The following is a 19,376-nucleotide window of genomic DNA, read 5'->3' on the forward strand; positions in this document are numbered from 1 at the left end:
AGAATCAAGAGTGTGTATAAGTGTGGAGTGTGTGAGACCAGAGAGCAAAGCCCCTCATTTAGAAACAGCGTTCGAGTGGAGAGCAGGGTCATCGATAAGTATTGACCGCTGGGCTTCTTCCAACTACCATCGCATCGGATCAAGCAGACAGACTGTATACACACCTGTCTGTCGGTTTCTCTTTCTCGCCTGCGTACACAGATGCATGCAGACACGTACACACACCAGCTGCGTAGCCCAGCCGGGTCCGCTTGGCCGTGCACGGCAAACTCGCACGCTTGATATATGGCACTTCAGAGCCAACTAAACGCAGCTCTATCACACTAGCACTTATATTTTGAAAGCCAAACACCACTGCTCATTGATTTGCTATTCTTAACACTTGAGCTGAGTGATAACCAACATTATTGCTCACACATACAGTGCATGTGCAAGGATTTCAAGTTTAAGAATTTAAAGAGAGCCTGCAAACAACTAACTTTTAAAAAGCTGACATGGGGCGTAGGGGTGGGCAATGTGACCTCATATTTATATCACTGTATTTTTTTTTTACGGTGAAAGTATTATTATTAAAAAAATAAAAGCATGATTCCACCACTTTTCACTCTATTGATGTAAAATGTAAAAAACATAACTTACAGAGGTAAAAATCATTGAACTAAAGTGATGTCTTGATTTCCGTTTTTTATTTCTATTTTCTATTCCCATTCCAAGAATAGAAAATAGAAAATGGACAACAGGAATTGGCATACTTTGTCCATAATGTTACCTTACTAGCAAGGAAAATAGCACTTAGTGTATGTAACTCCAGTTCTATGCATATGTGCATAGCCCTCGAACTGAATGTAATTACAGCCACAGTAAAGCAGTTTTAATACACCAACACATTCATCAGGGTAATGACAGTATTGCAAAATCCAATGTCGTGGCGATGTGACACTGGTAATGGTGATGAAACCGCTATAACGCCCTCCCCTAGGCGTTAGCATGGAGGTAGAAATGAAGGCAATGAGCTAAAAAAATGAACAAAGGTTTTTGTGACGCACCTTTGGCTTCTGATCCTCTTTCTGCATATTCTCAGTTGGGTTTGCAAAGGATACAAGTTCTGGTACAGGGGAATGAGGGATTTGAGAGCCCGACTGGCGTTGATGGCTGTGGCTCTGACCATGGTGGGCAAAATCTTCACGTCCACTATGGCACCGTCAAACAGTGGACCAAAGAATGGCACCTACAGTCACAAAAACAGGCCGTGAAACAGACATTAAAGCAGAAGAAAGAAATCACTATTTTTTATGTAGTACTTAATAAGTAACCTACAGCCCATGAAGCCTCTCAAATGAATATAATTCTCTATATTTTTTAATTGAACAGAATAATCTCTGGGAGCCACTGGGTTTTGACTGAATTGTACATTTGATTCAGGCTATGGCTTTCTGATTTAATTCCATACTTTGCTTGTGGAATCCACCAAAGAGAATAATGTCAGGCTTTTTATCGAATTAATTTGTAGACCAGGTCTCTGAGCCATGCACTCTATGGCTGAATACAGTGCTTTCAGGACAACAACACAGAAAATCTCTTATCTAACTTGCTTTTGGATTCATGATAATTCAATATTTTTGCTTGTAGAATGAATGACACAGAATAAGGTTATGTTATTAGTGCTGTGGTATCTATGTCATACAGAAAAAGCAGAATTTTATTGTGTTAGGTCTCGTTTGAAATAGAATTATGCTATCAGTGCTGTGGTATTAATGTCTGTGTGTTTTAGACTGATACATTAACCAGAGCACCAAGAGTCAGGGCAAGACTCTCTCTAGGATTGTTAGTCAATCTGGATACATATCTGTAAAGGCTGGTAGGAAATATAAAATGATGTACCAAAACACACACTGTGCATGTTCCCAACTTTATTCCAGCTACCTTGTTATCTATAAAGTATAAAGCTCAATCATTGATATATATCATTTACATATTTCTATCTACTCTGTGACTGTAAACTACTTATTTTGGATGTCTCTCTGCGTTTGTTCTTCTGTTTATTATACGTACTGACCCTAATCAATGACTTTTGACCAGTTTCACAGGAATAATCTGTCTTACTTATGAATTCAGCAGCTAAACAACAATACGAGTCTACAGCCATGCTAGCAGCTCTGTAAGGCTATATTTAGCCAAAGTGATGCTTTGAGGTAAATGCTAATGTCATCATGCAAACATGCTTGCAATGACAATGCTAACATGCTGGTGTTTAGCAGGTATAATGTTTACCATGTTGTCTTAGTTTTGTGTGTTAGCATGCTAAAATGTGCTAATTACCACTGTACATAGAATACAGCTGAGGCTAATTGAGGGGAATGTCATTAGTTTTGTGGTTAAGTATTGGTCAAATTAAAAATCTGACCTGATGATGGCACTAAATGAAAAGTTAAGAGATCACCAAGGCTATTACAAGTCAGATGGAACCATATTTTGTGAGGATACATCCAACGGATGTTGAGACATTTCACTGAAAACCATGAATGTCAACCTCATGGTGGCACTACAGGAAAATTCAGGAAGATTCATCCTCTGGGGACCACGGATGTTTGTACTAAATTGCACAAAAAAAAACATCTAATAGTTTGAATAGTGCCACTGATTGGCCAATGATTCACACTACAATTACACTTCCACAACAACTGACATGTGTAATTATTACCGATGAGCCCAGAGGGAGACTGAATTATTATCCTGGGTTTTAATGTTGACTTTAAAGAATTGTGAGGAAACACTGAGGAATAATTGCACAAAATATTGACAACTGGCAGCCTGAGTCCAGTATCAAAACGCCTTTTACCTCAGGTTTTTTGAGAATATGGATGGAGTACATGTGGTTCTTCATGGGGTAGATGATGATTAGCACGTCTCCAAACTCAGTGGGGATGATCCCTCGACGGTAGTCTCTGGAGTGCTCCGACCAAACAATGTGAACCTCGTCATTACCCAGGTGTCGAAGCTGGAGGTGGAGAGAGAAGGGGCAGACAAGTGAGAAGAGGGAGGAACGGAAAAGAGAAATGAATAAACAGAGAGCACAAAGTCTCACACTCTCACACACACACACACACACACACACACACACACACACACACACACACACACACACACACACACACACACACACACACACACACACACACACACACCGTCGATGGGCTGTATCCATCATAAACCCAAGGCTTTTGCTTTTGTGTGCCTACGTGCTATAGGTGGCCCTGGGGGTGATAGAGTGAGTGTGTGAAGATGAGATGGAGTGTGGACACGTAGACAGGGTGAAGCTCTGGAAAGATGGAGTATGGGCTGGAAGACGGATGGATCAAGTCTGATGCTGCGTGATTCTGTGTGTGTGGTTCATATTCACTCGGTGGGCTACAGACAGGGCTTTTGACAGCCCTGTCATTAACCTTGATGTCTGTCAAAATACACACACACACCAACTCCCCACACAGACGTCTCTCTACTTGTCTGGTGTGTCTCACACCTTCAGATGTCTGCCTCTCTTGGCCTTGGCCCTGAGACTAACACATCACAGACATTTCCTTTTAAATGTTTAAGCTAGAATCAGCTGTGTATTTTGTCTTCTGGCAAGTTTGTAAGAAGCAGGATTTGTTTGCACGGAAGGGACTTGTTAACCCAAAAAGCTGTCCACATGTCATTAGTGTGTCAGGAAATGTTAATGAAATGTAATTTTGCTTGTACACACACAAGTCACCCACCTCTCATATAAGCCTGAGGTTGCATTAATTAATATGGAGGCCTGTGAGACTTGCATGAGTTACCTTATTCATCATGTTTGGAAGTGACTTCACCCACTTGCCATAATGACACTACTTGAATTTTAAATTTGAGTTATTTGTTTAATTAGCCTGATATTTTCTTGACTAGTGATACATTAAGTTGATATATTTAAGGAGAGTTTGGAAAACACGCTTGGAATAGAGATGTACTTATCAAGTTCTAATTAAAATAAATCTTTTAGAGGCACTTCCCTCTGACGGTGGTTGCAATTCAAAGTGTCAGTTAAGACACACAACTCACAGCTCTGCCATTATCGCATTTGGAAAGTTAAAATTGTGACCTTTGTGCTGTATTTTTGGGTGTCAGAACAATTAGGTGGCACTGTATAAGAAGACGAAGTGGAGTCTTACTGTCTGTGATGCTTCTCTGAGCTGCATCAGTGTTTAAAAAATATTTCAATGATCAGAGTGATGTCATCTCTGATGCCACAATCGGTTGGTGTAATGCAGCTTTAATCCTTTTAATCACATTTCAAGCAGATGTGGTATGAGAGGGAGCAGACCTCACAGCAAAGAGTGAGAACTGGACAAATGCCCTGCAATGGACTAAAATCACACTGCGGTGTGTGTGTGTGTGTGTGTGTGTGTGTGTGTGGCAGAAGGATGGATGATAAATGCCTGCCAGTATGGACATGTGTATGCCTGTCAGTTTAACCTCTTTGTAGACACATTTGTCAAACTGTGAGTGTATGTGTTTGTAAACCTGCGTGTGCTCGCTAACGCGTGTGTGCGCTTCTGTGTCCTACATTAACACAAATTTATAGTTGTGTGGTTATTTGTGCAGACTGATGTGAATAAAGCCCTTAGTGGATGTGTGTTTGTGTCAAGTTAAACAGGTTTATAGTGTGTGTGTGTGCGCGCGCGTGCACGTGTTTGATGGGGCCATCAGCTGATCAGGGAGACGGATGGTGTCGGACCAGGCGCTGATAATCCAATCAGGAGCCTGCAGCGACGTGATAGGCCGAGAAGCAGGAAGTATGATCTGATTAAAGGGACATTATGGCCATGTGCAGAGCGCCTAGCGCCTGAGGGTTGACAGGTGTGTGCACATGCACACACTCGCACACACACACACAAACACTCTCACACACACTAAACCTGCCTGCCTAGACACTGACCACTGCCTAGACCACGCACAAACACAGACATGATTGCTATTAAGAGTCATTGGAGACACTGGTGTGCTTTAAAAATACTGACATTAACAGATTGGTGTGTGTGTGTGCAGTGACCCGTGCTCATTTGCAATATCATTCCAGGTAAACCAAGAGATTCAGAAGGATGAAAAGAAGAAAGAATCTAAAAAGAAGGACAGAGAGGTGTACAGAGGATTTTCTTCTCCACCCCCCCTCTCATTGCACATCTTCCCTCATTAAATAAAAAGTCTGAAATCAGAGCAACAACAATAAGTATGCTTATTAACACCAAGAAAGAGAGCAATGCAGTAGATAATAGATGTGTTTCCATCCAACTGTCAAGCAAATCTGAAAATTTTAAAATGTCAGTGTTTGTGTGTGAGCTGTTCAAATTCACCCAGCAACAAACAAACAACTAGGTTCCCTTTCATTAGCTGGGCAGAAGAGAGGGAACAATGGGAACTTCTTTACTCCTGTAAAGAAACTAAACAAACCCAAATGACAGCTCACCAGTCAAATAGGTGTTACCTTCTTAGTGAGGTTGTGGTCCTGGTCATGGGGCATGCGGGTGGAGACGTGGTAGATGACCTCTGTAGTGGAGGTGGCATAGTAAGGCGTAGTCTGGCCTGTACTGCGATTCCTCTGGAGACCTCCCATAAAGCCACAGTGAGTCGTGAGGTCCACCTAAGGGACAAACATGCACAACATAATATGCAGGACACATTAAAAATAGTAACTCCCTTTGTAGCTTTTTACTGCCTTGAAACCTAAAATAAAAAAATAAAAAAAATTCAAATCTGACAAACTTCAATTTCCTCTGAACTCTTTAGCCAACAAATGTTGTGTTGCAAACAGCAGTAAGTTAATTTTCTTATGTTTAATCAGTCAAACCATCAATGATAATGATTCAGTTATTAGTTGCAGATTAGATCAGATCCAGTCCTTCATTTTATTTGGCATATTTCAGAGAAACTATGTTAAGAGAAATGTGCAATTTGAATAAGAAGAATGAAGAAGACAAACAATCTCAGAACACTTAAGATTTTTTCAGTAAATGTGTTCTTACCTCCCAACCCAGTCCAGAGACAAAGTCTTCATACGCTTGGCTGCCTGCTGTATTGGTTAGTATGGAGTGTTTGTCCTCTTGGCCCTCAGCCACATAAAACACGGCTATTTTATGAGTCTCACGGCTAGAAGTCAAAGAAGGAGACCAATAATGACCACAAGTGAAAAACAGATTGTTAAGAAGGTAACATTTATTTTAGTAATTTCTTGAAGTTTATTATGTTACCAGGGTTTTTATCCAGGTACTTTGCCCTGAATTTGTCTGTTTGTAAGGGAGTAAAGGGAGCAAAGTGCATGACTTTTCATATTTTCTCACCACTGCTGTGAGTCCAGGTTCTTCAGCTCTCTCAGCAACTTCTCATTCTTCCGCAACAAATGAAAGTTACTCCTGTAAGATACAGATGCATGCATAAGTTAGTAGATCATGATCAAAGTTATTGTTAAATCTGCATCTCTACCGCTGTCTGGCTACTACTGGTGTCTCTCTTAATTGGCTAGTTGCTTGTTTTTGTCACTGTTTCCTAGCAGAAAACGAACAATCCCGTGACAACTTAAAAGACATGAAGTAGAGCTGGCAGGACTGCTGGTGAAAAAGCCAAAAAAAAAGAAGAAAGAAACTCAAGCTGAAAAAAAGAGGAAAAGAAAAACAACAATACAAACCAGTCTTTATTCATAGCCACATGTATGTATGGACATTAATTTAAAAGCAGCTGTGTTGGTAAACTCTCAAAATGTCTGTAGTCACAGTCATAAACAGCTTGTATGTCAGTTAAATGTAAGATTTGATATGAAGTGTATTCCTTTACCAATTTTGAAAAAAATGTGCCCTCTCCACAGTCAACAATAAACTCCTTTAAATCATCAAGCTGTCATTGTCGGCTAACTCTGAATAAGAAAACTGAACTCTGAGAGCTTTTCGTGGCCTTCCAAACATATATTTGGCTTGCTGACAATAAATGTAACTGATTTGAACTTCCTCTGATACCTGGTAAAAGAAGAAATACAAACAGCTTTGCTAAGTCCACCATTTGTCAGATGAAAGAGATGGAAAAACATTTGAAAAGGAAGAATATGGACGGTTTAGAGTGCGCAAGACTTGTGCAATTACTGCATGAAAAACATGGAGGAGCCAAGTCACTAAGGTTGTTTTCGCTCCTGTGCTTTTAAGTCGGGGCAAATCGAACTTCATTCGTGTTTGTTTTCCCCCTTTGTGCGATTTGTTTCAGAAGGTGTTGAACACAGTTATCACACTCAGCTATGGACGCTTGAGAAAGGGTGGTCTCGGTCTGGTCCCAGACTGACTGTGCAGTGGTCCATTTGTGGTGGGAATGTGATCCAACCTAAATCGGGCCTACTGGTGGAGGTTGGACATGGCCTAGTGCAATATAGTACTTTGTATTTGGCCAGTGGACCTGCTTCGGGACCTTCTTCCTGTGTTTACATTCTTGCTCCCACCCCAGAAACATCTGACCAATGGGTGAAGTGAACGTGCTTGCGCGGTTTGTAGTGCTTTTGGCTCGCTTGGATTTTTCTCTGTGTGAAAAGAAACCAAACCAAGGGGAAAATGTTCAAACTGATTCAGACCAGAGCAAACAAACTATAGATCCTTAATACCCAAATGTTATGGAAGCTTTTTTTATTCGATTTTTCTGTTCAACCATCTGACAAGTGCTTGTTTATATACTTGTGCCTCAACTGTGACCTTACAAATATAGATTACTGCATATTATTATGACTGTGAGCATAAATGAGCCAATGCAACAATATCTATGACCACAGCTGTCATCACCACTTTAAGGCTCCAAATAAAAGAGGACAAAACAGAAGCCTTTTATACCAAGTAACAAGTCTATTCATTCATGTGGGTTCAAAATGTCCCAGTGACCAGCCACCAACCTCCACACCGCTCATATAAAGCCAAGACATGAGCAGTGAGGCTTGGAGTGGACTGATAATGACACGTCATTCTTTTCACTCTTAGAGAGAGAGAGAGAGGGGGGGGGGGGGGGTGCAACAGCGAGAGATAAAGAGAGAGAGAGAGACAGCAATTTGCTCTTTATTAAACTGATACTTGGTAATGGCCTCATTCTCTGCTCTAAAAGACTCCATTTACACCCTGGATTATAGGGAAAAGCATAAAAGAGAACACACACACACACATTCATGCATGCACACACACGGGTGACTGTCAGTATCTTAGTGTCTGTAATGTGCCATATGAATACCTAGAGAGACGTAAGGGGACAATAACAGATGATTGGACAATCTTCTCTTATCTTTCTCTTCCGTCTATCCTCTTTCCCCCCCAAACATCAGCGTTTCTTTATCCTTCTTATTTGCTGATTTTGGCTCCATCTCTCCTTTTGTTTTTTACTCTCGCTCTCCATCTACATGTGCCTTTTTCTTCCTGTTTTCTGATTTGCCACTTCTCCCACCATCATTCTCTTCTTCAGCTACTGCCTTTTATTCTAACTCCAAATGGGTTGAGTTTGATCAATAGAGTACTATACTCATTATCACACTCTCCTCCACACACATGCACGCACACACACACACACACACACACACACACACGCGCGCGCACACACACACACACACACACGGTGTGTCTATTGTGCAGGCTGAATGCAGATGGTGTAATTCCCTGGATAAAGTATAAAGAGCGATGAGTGTCCATTAGCCGGCCAGACACATTTAAAGTGATACCTTGACATTGTCTATTCTAGCGCCGAGTCACTGAGAAGATGAAATACAGCACCATGTGAATAGGAAAACATGGTGTCTAATTAGCACAAAATACTTTTTTGAATTCGAAATTTTTGTCTCATTTGCATTCGACAGGCATTTCATTTGTTCTAGAAGAGACAAAAATGAATAAAAGACTTCCCACACATGCACTAATGCAACCTAAAAACAGATAACTCTTCATTCACTCTTTCTTTGGCATGAAAACTCTATTATTCCTCTTAGTTTAATAATAGTTTTTTCTCTACAGATTTTTGTGCAGTGGAGTCTCTAATGGTAAAATAACCTTTATACCTTTATACCAATACAACTTTACAACTACATTTTTATCTCCATAATAGTAAACTGAAAAAAGTCAAGCTAAAGATGTCCTCATGAAGATACAGAACAAATATCTGAACTTGTTTGGACTATAATTCTCCAAACACTATAGTTTGCCATAATTTAAATTTCTGAAACAAACGCAGCGAATGCTTCTGTTTAGTAGCATTTTCTACATACATGATGCATGCATGATGCTTAAAAGGGTTATGAATCCAAACAAACTCAAGAAAGAATACAGAAAGATACAAAAAGACCAAACATAACTAATCGGACTGTTTGTGTTATATATATCATTATTGCTACAGCAATGTTAGTGTTTTTAAAAGATAAAAAGGCGTCCATTTTAATATGGTTTTAGTATCCAGTATGTATGCCTGTGTCCGGTCTTACCTCTTCTCCCACGAGTTGAGTCCCAGTATGTTGATCAGTAGTCTGCAGTAGTAGAAGGCTGACTGTGGCGTCTGAGTCTCTGGTTCAGTCTGCTGCACTGCCCTCATGTTCAACTCTTCACCTCTCTGAAACAACAAAACAGATTCATACAAAAACTGTAAGGGATTAAAAAAAAACAAAAACATTAAACGGAAAGCAGCATGGCTGAGAAACTGATTCTTTTTTAGTGATGTCAGTTAATTAAAACATTTTTATGCCGATATGAATAAATCAGATCAAATTATGACCAGAATTGAGAGGCTGACACCAGAAAGCGTTTTTCGGTGATGATTGCTGAAATTTTTACAACAATGGGATTTTTATCTGGGTATTTTTCTGACACCGACTTTCAGAAATGTCACAATAAAGCGAACAAAAGCAACTATCAAAATTATAAACCCATTATTTAGTGTATTTTCAAAAACGTGCACTTTCTTGTTCTTGTCCTTTGACAGAATAATATATGGTTACCAAAATAAAATCAAAAACAAACAAAAAACAATAATGGTGAAAGCTGATTCAATTCTTCATGTAGCCAGGTTTTAACCTAGCTGGCAGACCAAATCTTCTTTGTATTTTATGGAACATTAAAACATTTGCTTAAAATTAAGTATGACTGTGATTTATCACTAATTCCTGAAACCTCATATTATTGCAAGGCAGCATTAGTCCAACTATATGACTGTTAGCACGAGGCTCGTGAGCCACCAGTATTTGAGCATCCACTTCATCAGGACATAATAGGTGCTTCTGAGGCAAAGATTCAAAAGGTAAAACGCATTCTATTCATCTGGATAAGGACACCACGTACATGAAGGACAAACTCTCTTTCCGCAGCGCTCTGCTTCAGGATGGCATTGATCACATCGTTCTCCTGCTTTTCTGAAACACACGCTGGAGGAGGGGCTGGGATGTTGAGCGGCATGCCTAAGGGGACCAATCAGTAGAAAAAGTTAGCTGCAAACAATCAGACAACAGTTCGACTGATGTGTAAGCGGACCTCGGTGAGTCAGTGTCCACCTTTGATTTGCTGCAGGCTCCTTTGTTTTCATAGACCTGTGTGAGGGATGTCAGTCGGTAAAATGTTTACTGAAACTCAGCCTCAAGGAGTTGCTGACCAACCGAAGAGGACATGATTATTCTGGCTTTTAATGGATGGTTTGTGGAGTCAGAGGCATACATAATGTACCATTTTTAAAAACAACTTTAAGATAGACTATAAGCAAACACTATTGGCAGCTTCCTTTCAAACATATTGGTATTGGCCTTCAAAGAGGCATAAAAACTCATTCATGCATGTTTGTACAGTCTGTGTTTGAAATAATAGTTTACAATAGGTACTTGTGATGTTTGTGTGTGTGTGTGTGTGTGTGTGTGTGCGTGCGTGCGTACCTGCTCTCTGTAGACACTCAGGACTCGAGTATCCCAGGTACTGCAGCATTTCATCCAGTGCATCGTCCCCCTCAGTCAGCGAGTCCCATGCTGGCACAGCATCCCGACACACACGTTTAGCCAATGGTGGAGCTAGAAGCTGTTCCGAGCCCGACTCCCCTCCATCCTCAGCCCCATCCATCCTATGCTTGTTCTTCTCCTCTTCCTCCAGCTCCTCCTCTTCCTCATCTCTTTCATCTCCTCTTTGTTCACCCTTCTCTTCCTCACCGACCTTCCTCTCCTCTGCTTCCTCCTCCTCCTCCACCTCTGCCTGAAACTCTTGCTGTTCACCCTCCATCCCTCTTCCTCCATCCTCGGCCTCCCCCTGCCCCTCCTCCTCGCTGCCTTCTCCCTTCACTTCCATCTTTTTCGGCGGACCTCCTGGTGGGGTGCGTAAATGAAGATTCGTACTGAGGGGTGATTGTGTGTGTGAAAAAAACGTGTGTGTTGGGCTGTTTGGGGAACATGGTGGGGGCCCGTAGAGCACTGCAGAATCCCAGGAGTGTTTTCCAGCTACATCACGGATGATGACACGAACACAAGCGGGAGCAGAGGACAAACCAGCAGTCATTCCGCCTCCTGGTACACCAGACTCTGATCGAATCTAGGAAATAGAGAAAGACAAGGGACAATGGTTGAAGAAAAAATGTACAAAATACTAAATAAATTGTTCTGATATTGAGTCGCAGCATCTTTGACATAATCCACATGTCAGTTTCCTTAAAGCAAAACTCAAATCTTTATTCACTCATTTGGTTCCTTTAACTAAAGCTTTGCCTTTGCAACTAGTACAATCCCAATTCCAAAAAAGTTTGGACGCTGTGTAAAAGATAAATAAAACAGAATGTGATGATTTTCTAATCCTGTTTCAAACAAGTTGAGAAAGGAGCAACAAAAGACTGGGAAAGTTGTGGAACACTCCAAAAACACCTGTTTGGATCATTCCACAGGTCAACAGGTTGATTGGTAACAGGTGATAGTATCACGATTGGGTATGAAAGGGGCATCCACTTCATGAAACACAAAACTGTATCGAGGATATTACGACACAGGGTGGAAACACTTCGTAAAACCAGTGTAGCTGAACACAGTTTGTGTGCAAATGATCACATTCTGTTTTGATTTATGTTTTACACAGCATACAAACTTTTTTGGAATTAGGGTTGTAGAACCTTGATCGGGAAAATCAATAATCTGTTCACTGGCCTCTTTGCCTTCATCGTTCTTGTTTTTACTTTTTCGACCAGGCTCTGTGCACTTTTGTCCTTTTCTGTGCCTGTTCTTTGTCTGCCCTCAGGTTGGTACGCCAAAAGTGTTTTTTCACTTAAGCTCACGCATTCTTAAATGTGTGCACAGTGCATGCTATGCATGTTCTCCAGCCTTTGCCACCTTTGTCTCAAAAAAATGCGGGAAAACCCTGACCATCCTCCTTTTAACAAAATTTGATTGCCATACCTTAGGGGCCATGCTGTAGAAGAAGGAGCTAAAAGGTCAGGCATACATTACAGAATCACTCCATGGAGGGCTTTAGAAGTAATCAACAGAATCTTACAGTAAATTCTAAAATGAACTGGAAGCCAATTTAATTCAGTCAGGACTGGTGAAATATGTTCTCTGCATATCATAGCTGTCAAATTCATTGCTGTTACAACCTGTACCAGTTGTACTGGAATTAACTGCATCACTGAGGCAAGTAAATGATGAATTGCAGTAATCAAGGAGAGAGGAAATGTTTGCATCCATGGTATGCAGGCATTAAGCTAAAAGTACAACTATGCCATGCTATTGTTGGCAAGTTTGCATGCTCACCTACTGACCACACTTTCCTTTTAGATCTTTAGGCTAGCCTGTGTCAGTCATGATAACAAACAGTGGTTTCCAAACTGATCTACAAGTCATGTACTGTGAGTTCAGCTTTGGTTCAGCTGAAGTTACCTGATACACTGAGAGCAGTGTGGAGCCGTTCAGGACCAGAAACTGTAGGTTTGGTGAATGGAAAAGCTCTGGTCCGAGATCTGCACTCTCACAGAATGGGTTGTCCTGGTTTTCGCACACCTAAAAAACATGGGCCGTAGTACTGCTTTTGCAAAATGCCAAGGTCTAAAGTATTGGACAAAGGAGTAATCGTCACTATATATAGTGCATCATACTTGTGCTATTATGACTACCAAACACAGACAGTACCTGACTAGATAGAGTAGCAGGCCCTCCAGACATTGGATAATGTCCTAGATGGTTGACCAAGTGTGTGATAACTGTTCTGGCTGCGATGGAAACCAGGCCCTGCTGAATACGGCTACGAACTGAAAACACACAGAGAGGGTATATTACAGCAAGGAGAGAAATACATTTAGGGTACCAGATAATCAAAGTCAATTTCTTTGTTTCTAGATTGTATTGTTAAGTAGGCCAAAAGCTGTAACTGTAGTATGACTTGATATTTAGATTCTAAATTAAAACATAACTTGAAGACTAGGAAGAGGTACAGACAAACAGTCAAGCTTGTACATAGTCTGCCCCATGCTGAGGAGAAGCCAATGCCATCACACACTGTGCTGCTAGCAGATCCTGACTAATCAACATCATTACACACACACTGTGACACACACACACTTTCCAATGGCTCCTTATTGACAGAGCTGTGTGTAGAGTACAGATATGTATTGATCAGTCATTCTCAATGACTCCCTAAACCTCAGGAGAGCTCAGGAGCAGGAAGAAAAAAAGAAAAGAAAGGAAGAAAAAGAGGGAAGGCAAATAAACTTAGAAGACTTGTCAAAATAGACGTGAAAAGAATATTAGCAGAGAATGATGTTAAAAGAATAACAGGAGAAAGTAAGTGAAGCGATGGAGACAAGAAAATACAAAAAAGAGAAGACAGAAAAGAAGAGAGGAGAGGCATGGCCTATCAAGGTGCTCCAGTCATTAGACTAGACACTGTGTCCTGGTGGAACACAGCAGGGGACAATACACACTCTCACACGGATACAGACAGGTGCACTCGCATACATACACACAACTTTTTCCATCTTCAGTGACTGCTAGTGGATTGGTGGACAGCTCTGGGTCATTCTGTCTAATATTTTACAGACAAGATGTACATACGTCCTGGGTGTGGTGCTGTATTTCTGTAATATATTTCTGACCATGTGAATAGCAATCAGACATTCACATGCTCATTTCATGCTCAGTTTCAAGTCAGTAAAGGCATCAAATGATGGTTATAATAGCGGGACTAAACTTTGTGGATTGTGCACCTGGTGTTGGACAAAATACCTTCAGTGACAGGCTGGATTTTGCTGGAGCGTTCAGAGTCTGGGCTGTGCAGGGGTTCTGGTTCTCGCAGGCTTTCTAGTGGTAGGAAGGGGTCATAGTCTGGACTCAGCAGGTCCGACAGCTGCAGCGGGTAATACTTGGGACTGTTGAAAGACTGGGCTCCATACACACAACCATGCAACACCTAGACAAGGAAATGGGAGACTGTTTCAGACTAAAATCCCTTCTGCTTCATTCACAGCCCATGTTCAGATTTATTGCACTAAAGGTGATACTTAATTATGAAAAATGATGAACAGTTATTTTCAAAATGGGTCAGTGAATAAAAGTAAACATTTTCATATAAGATCTTTTTGATAGGTGGTGACGTTTCTGTGATGACCGATCACTGCTGAATAAACATTAGTACAGTCAACGTTAGAGTGTTTGTGTGTGTGCGTGTGTTAAGGGCTGAGTCATGATGACACAAACACACAAGCATACCTTATAAATACAGCTGAGCAGAGTCTTGGTAGGCTGGTCCTTCTCTGGAGGGCTTCGTGTTTGAACAGGTTGAAGAAGAGTCTTTGGAGGCAGAGCCATAACCCAGTCCAACAGACACAACAGGAGAGACACTACCAGCTGCAAAACACACACACACGCACACGCACACGCACGCACACATACACACACACAAAACGCTATAAACCTGTTTAACTTGACACAAACACACATCCACTAAGGGCTTTATTCACCTCAGCTTGCACATATAGCCTCACAACTATACATTTTTGTGTGTGTATGTTACCCTCTTATCCAGTTCATGAGGAGAGGACTCAGTCGTAGGCAGCAAGTAAGTGATGGTGGCAATCAAAATCTAAAAAAAATCAAATACGACAAAGTTGTTTGCTGCTACAAGTAAAATAACTCGAGATACAGTATAAGGAAAATTAAAGCCAATACCTGGAAAAATGTGACAGTACATTTGCACATTACATGTGATTTAAGAAAACAGTAAAGCCGTAAGAATGAAAGTATTTGGGTAGACCCGGCAAGAAGCAGCAACATTTTTCAGATCTCTAAATGGACATTAAAAAATACACCACAAATTAAATACACCATATTATGCATATTTAAATAAAACCTTAACTTCACACAATACAGTTTCATTCATGAGGTTCTGCAGACACACTGATGGTGACTGGAACAATAACGAATAAAGCCAGTGTTTGGACATTTTTCTATATTATATAATATTAACATTTGGACACATTAAATATAATTGTTCCAAGGTGTACAGTAAGTTATGTCTCACCTCTACGATCTTCTTTGGAGTGTCAGGGGGGAATTTCTGAAGATGATCCACATGGCTGATCAGGAGATGAAGGATGTCCGATGCCACCAGTGCCACGTTCTTATTGGGGTACTGGGTGATGAAACACAAATAGGAGTATTTGTAATAATTCACAGGTTCTGTGGCTACATACGTATTCTAATCAACATATTACAAACCAACATACTTAAAGTAAGAGAAGGATCTGTCTTGCTACTCTTCAGTAAGGAAATGCTGTATGCTAGGGAATAGGTTATACCTATTATAAATAATTAGAGGTCATGCATAATTATCAATGTAATTATTTAGCCTGCAATAATGACTGATTTATCTATGTATGCCATTTATTTATTTATTTATTTTCAAAAATGATCCGACAACAGGAACTGCAGATGAGGTACATTTGAACTTTTTTTACCCACATCCCGGTACTGTGTCTTTCTTGGATTGTCATTTCGGTGTCTCATATAAAGTTATCAATATATATAATATATACAATATAATCAACCAGCGTAATCAACAAATAACCTTTGTCCTTTTTTTTTTTTTTTTTAATTTATCCTGAAAGTTTTCTTGTAATTGTTTTCTATTAGTATACATTAAAAGTGTCCAATTTTCTTAAGACACACAAAACAAAAAGTCCTTCTAGATAGGAGAAGAGGTAGTGGGATGAGGAGGACAACAAGACAACATAAAGTGGTTCTGCATGAAAACGTGGCAATCCCTCCAGCTTTGTGTTTGTGTGTGCATATCACAGGGCCCATGTCTGAGGCTACTGGCTGCTGGTATGAAGACAAGAGATGCAAGTGGACAAGATGTGTGTATATATGTGAGTGTGTGTGTGTGCGGCGTGTGTGACACAGCTTGCAGCATTCCCTCTGGATTAGTCTCCTATCTGAAGGAGGACCAAACATATTGACAGTCCAGGGTTTGCTCCCAGGAGTAGATGAATGCAAGTGTGTGTGTGTGTGTAGCTGTAATGTCTTAGCAGGACATTGGCTGCCGATACACAAGCTAGGGATTCCAAGGTGGAAAAGGTATGCGTGCGTGTGTGTGTGTGTGTGTGTGTGTGTGTGTGTGTGTGTGTCCATCTAGAGCCACTTGGCTATAGATGAGACAGTAAATGTTGGACAGTATTATTCTGATCCACAGTTCTCCCAGTGTAGTGGCTGAAACAGACAATACCAACTGAGGCAATTTTACCAACACCAACAATCATCTCCAGCAATGTTTTCCATCATACTTTGGCTCCTTGCAGCCTGCCATGTTAAACACATTAACACTCCAAATGTCCAGTTTTCAGGCAGTATTTTAATGTGTTTAAACCCACTCCAACCTGTTAAAGAAAGATTTTTAAGGCCATTGACTGTGTTCTTATACAACGTACACAGACATGAAGACTTTTTAGTTTGACAAAAAGGCCACAAAACACTGGATCACAGAAGGCTAACCATGCAACACACAAAAATTCAGAGCCAAAGATCAGTTCTCTCACTGTGTGATATCAAGCTATGTATAAATATGCAAAAGGAGGATTGTGAATTACACTTTTAGTTGCTATAAAAATGTCAAAGCAACATTTAATTTTTACATAAACTGCAATGATAATTTTATTCCTTTAAACATACATTAATATGTTGCTTATTTATTCACTTTGTATATATAGTATTATTATAGTTAACCATCAAGTGTTATTAATGTCTTTTTTACAAAAGTAGGCCAAATCAAACATCCCAGCAGAAGAGGAGCAGATGTTTAAACGCTACCAGTGTTGTGCAGATCAGTATAACAGGCAGCCAATCAGCAGTCTGTTTGATACAGATTCACTGCTTTGGTCTGATCCCACTGGATCACAGTCAGAGACAGAGAGAGTGCCATGGTCAGCAGGGACAATGTTTGAGGACAGGCAAAGGCCATGAGATCATCTTATCTATCTCATTATTTTGATTTATAGTTCAATGGCTAATTTATAGAGCGTATTTGAAGTAAAGACAGTTGGATTTAAAACCTGGATGCAGAGACGTAACTGACCTTCAGAGTAACACAGATGACGTTGAGAGCATCTTTAATCTGTGGATGTTGAGTTCCATTAGCCAACTCCTCACACAGCCAGATACCCAGACTACACAGAGCCACACACCTAACAAGACAAAACCAATCTACAGTGTGAGCAACCTGTGAACACATACTGGTGTTATAAACACAGCAACTAACAGAAAGTGAAGACATACTGTCCTATATGTATATAGATATATGTCCTGCAGTTACATTAACACTTACCTGGCAGGAGCAGAGGGCTCATCCCTGGCAGAGGTCAGGACAGTTTTAATAACGTGCTCCTAAAAAACAAAGAACACAGACAAACTCCATTAATTTGCCTGAAACAATACAGGTTCTGTGTTGTGTTATTATCTACATACTGTGCAACATCTTGTTAGGGTCCCACACACAAAGTTAACCGTTCCTGCAGGTGTGTATAAGGAAGAGAATGACTGTGTGCTCAAACACTCTGATTGTTTTTCAGATAATGGGAAGTTATTCACGGAATTACATTATAAGGTGTTAATATGCATCATACACACACATACTGCACTAAACATGGACACAGAAGCACGATACAGACTTATCTACACACACCCTCAGACACAGTCACACACTCACTAGGCACCGTCCCTCCGATGAGCATTAATGACCACTTACTGATTCAAAACAAGTTTCTGCCTTGTAAGAAACCGAAGAAACCAATGAGTGGGCCTGAGATGCTGCCACGCATGGCATTAACGGTTTACACAGCAACAACAACAATAACAACATTACTCCCATAGGTCTGGACTGTTACAAGAATGACTGATGAGACATTAACCTATTAGTTTGGTTCTGAGACCCCCTATGGATGGCAGAAATGAGTATTACAAGATTTGGATTGACCTGGATTGCATACAAAGTACATAAAGTTTGGTTTAAGTGTGTGACCCCCATGCTTTGGTGGATGTCAGTTTTAAAGCATGCTGACATGCTTTGATTTAGCAGGAGTAGTGTGTCTGTGACAGAGATGACCGTTTAATGGCACAATCCGAAGTTTTTGGGGGGATTATTCCTCTCTCCTCCCTATTGTACTGTGGTTTGCTATCAAACTGTCACAAATAACAATAATGCCCAAGGACAGAGCCATGATGATTTGTCCCTAAAACCAAACTACTAATGCTTCCATCTACCTTGACGTCAGGAAACTTGGTAAGCACCACGTCGGCTGTGGTGGGGTGGAGGGCTGGAAGCTCCCCATACAAGTTGGGAAAACACATCAGAGATCCAAGCAGGATCTGGGCCTCTACTCTAGGAGCCTGGAAAGGATGCCAGGGAGGGGTAGAGCCAAAAAGAGAGTAGAGAGAAGGACAGAGGAAATGTCACATTTATGTGCCAGCTTGTACTGTACATGCGTGTAAACAGGTGCTTGCACAGAATAATTGGAAACAACACAACACATGAGGGTGTTTCTATGTTTCATACATTGAGTGATGAGCAGGCAGTGACTCTAGAAGCTGCAATGATGAAGTCCAGGATCAGCATGGTGGCTCCAGGCAGGCCAATACTGAAGAACCTGGGACTGCAGTGTTTTATGATGGTGTTCACAATGTCCTGTAGAAACCACAGTTTTTGGTTTTTCTTGAATACACTCCCACAGCTATAGCAGTCACATCTTGAGCACATTTCCAAAAAGCCCATAACACACCCTGTAATCAGAGGCCATATAACTTTAACTAATAAACATTATGTATTTTGTTTGTAATATTTAGTGCCTTCAAATGTTAGCAAAATGAATGC

At 40.7% G+C, this 19,376-nt stretch overlaps 1 protein-coding gene across 6 annotated transcripts in view; it reads right to left on the reverse strand.

Moving 5' to 3' along the window:
- Positions 1–19,376, reverse strand: part of ralgapa1 (Ral GTPase activating protein catalytic subunit alpha 1) — a 65,830-nt gene that overhangs the window by 21,837 nt on the left and 24,617 nt on the right. For all 6 annotated transcript variants that reach the window (XM_041954602.1, XM_041954606.1, XM_041954601.1 and 3 more), the window contains 18 exons: positions 19,062–19,190; positions 18,770–18,895; positions 17,835–17,893; positions 17,586–17,694; positions 15,537–15,647; positions 15,030–15,098; positions 14,726–14,863; positions 14,243–14,426; positions 13,151–13,269; positions 12,902–13,021; positions 10,928–11,570; positions 10,347–10,462; positions 9,497–9,621; positions 6,354–6,425; positions 6,039–6,162; positions 5,501–5,656; positions 2,840–2,998; positions 1,101–1,228 (listed from right to left, as the gene is read on the reverse strand). In XM_041954602.1, coding sequence (XP_041810536.1) covers positions 1,101–1,228; positions 2,840–2,998; positions 5,501–5,656; positions 6,039–6,162; positions 6,354–6,425; positions 9,497–9,621; positions 10,347–10,462; positions 10,928–11,570; positions 12,902–13,021; positions 13,151–13,269; positions 14,243–14,426; positions 14,726–14,863; positions 15,030–15,098; positions 15,537–15,647; positions 17,586–17,694; positions 17,835–17,893; positions 18,770–18,895; positions 19,062–19,190 — 2,687 coding nt within the window. The remainder of the gene's footprint in view (positions 1–1,100; positions 1,229–2,839; positions 2,999–5,500; positions 5,657–6,038; positions 6,163–6,353; positions 6,426–9,496; positions 9,622–10,346; positions 10,463–10,927; positions 11,571–12,901; positions 13,022–13,150; positions 13,270–14,242; positions 14,427–14,725; positions 14,864–15,029; positions 15,099–15,536; positions 15,648–17,585; positions 17,695–17,834; positions 17,894–18,769; positions 18,896–19,061; positions 19,191–19,376) is intronic.

The sequence above is a fragment of the Chelmon rostratus genome, chromosome 15 (assembly GCF_017976325.1).
Source record: "Chelmon rostratus isolate fCheRos1 chromosome 15, fCheRos1.pri, whole genome shotgun sequence".
Taxonomy (NCBI): domain Eukaryota; kingdom Metazoa; phylum Chordata; class Actinopteri; order Chaetodontiformes; family Chaetodontidae; genus Chelmon; species Chelmon rostratus.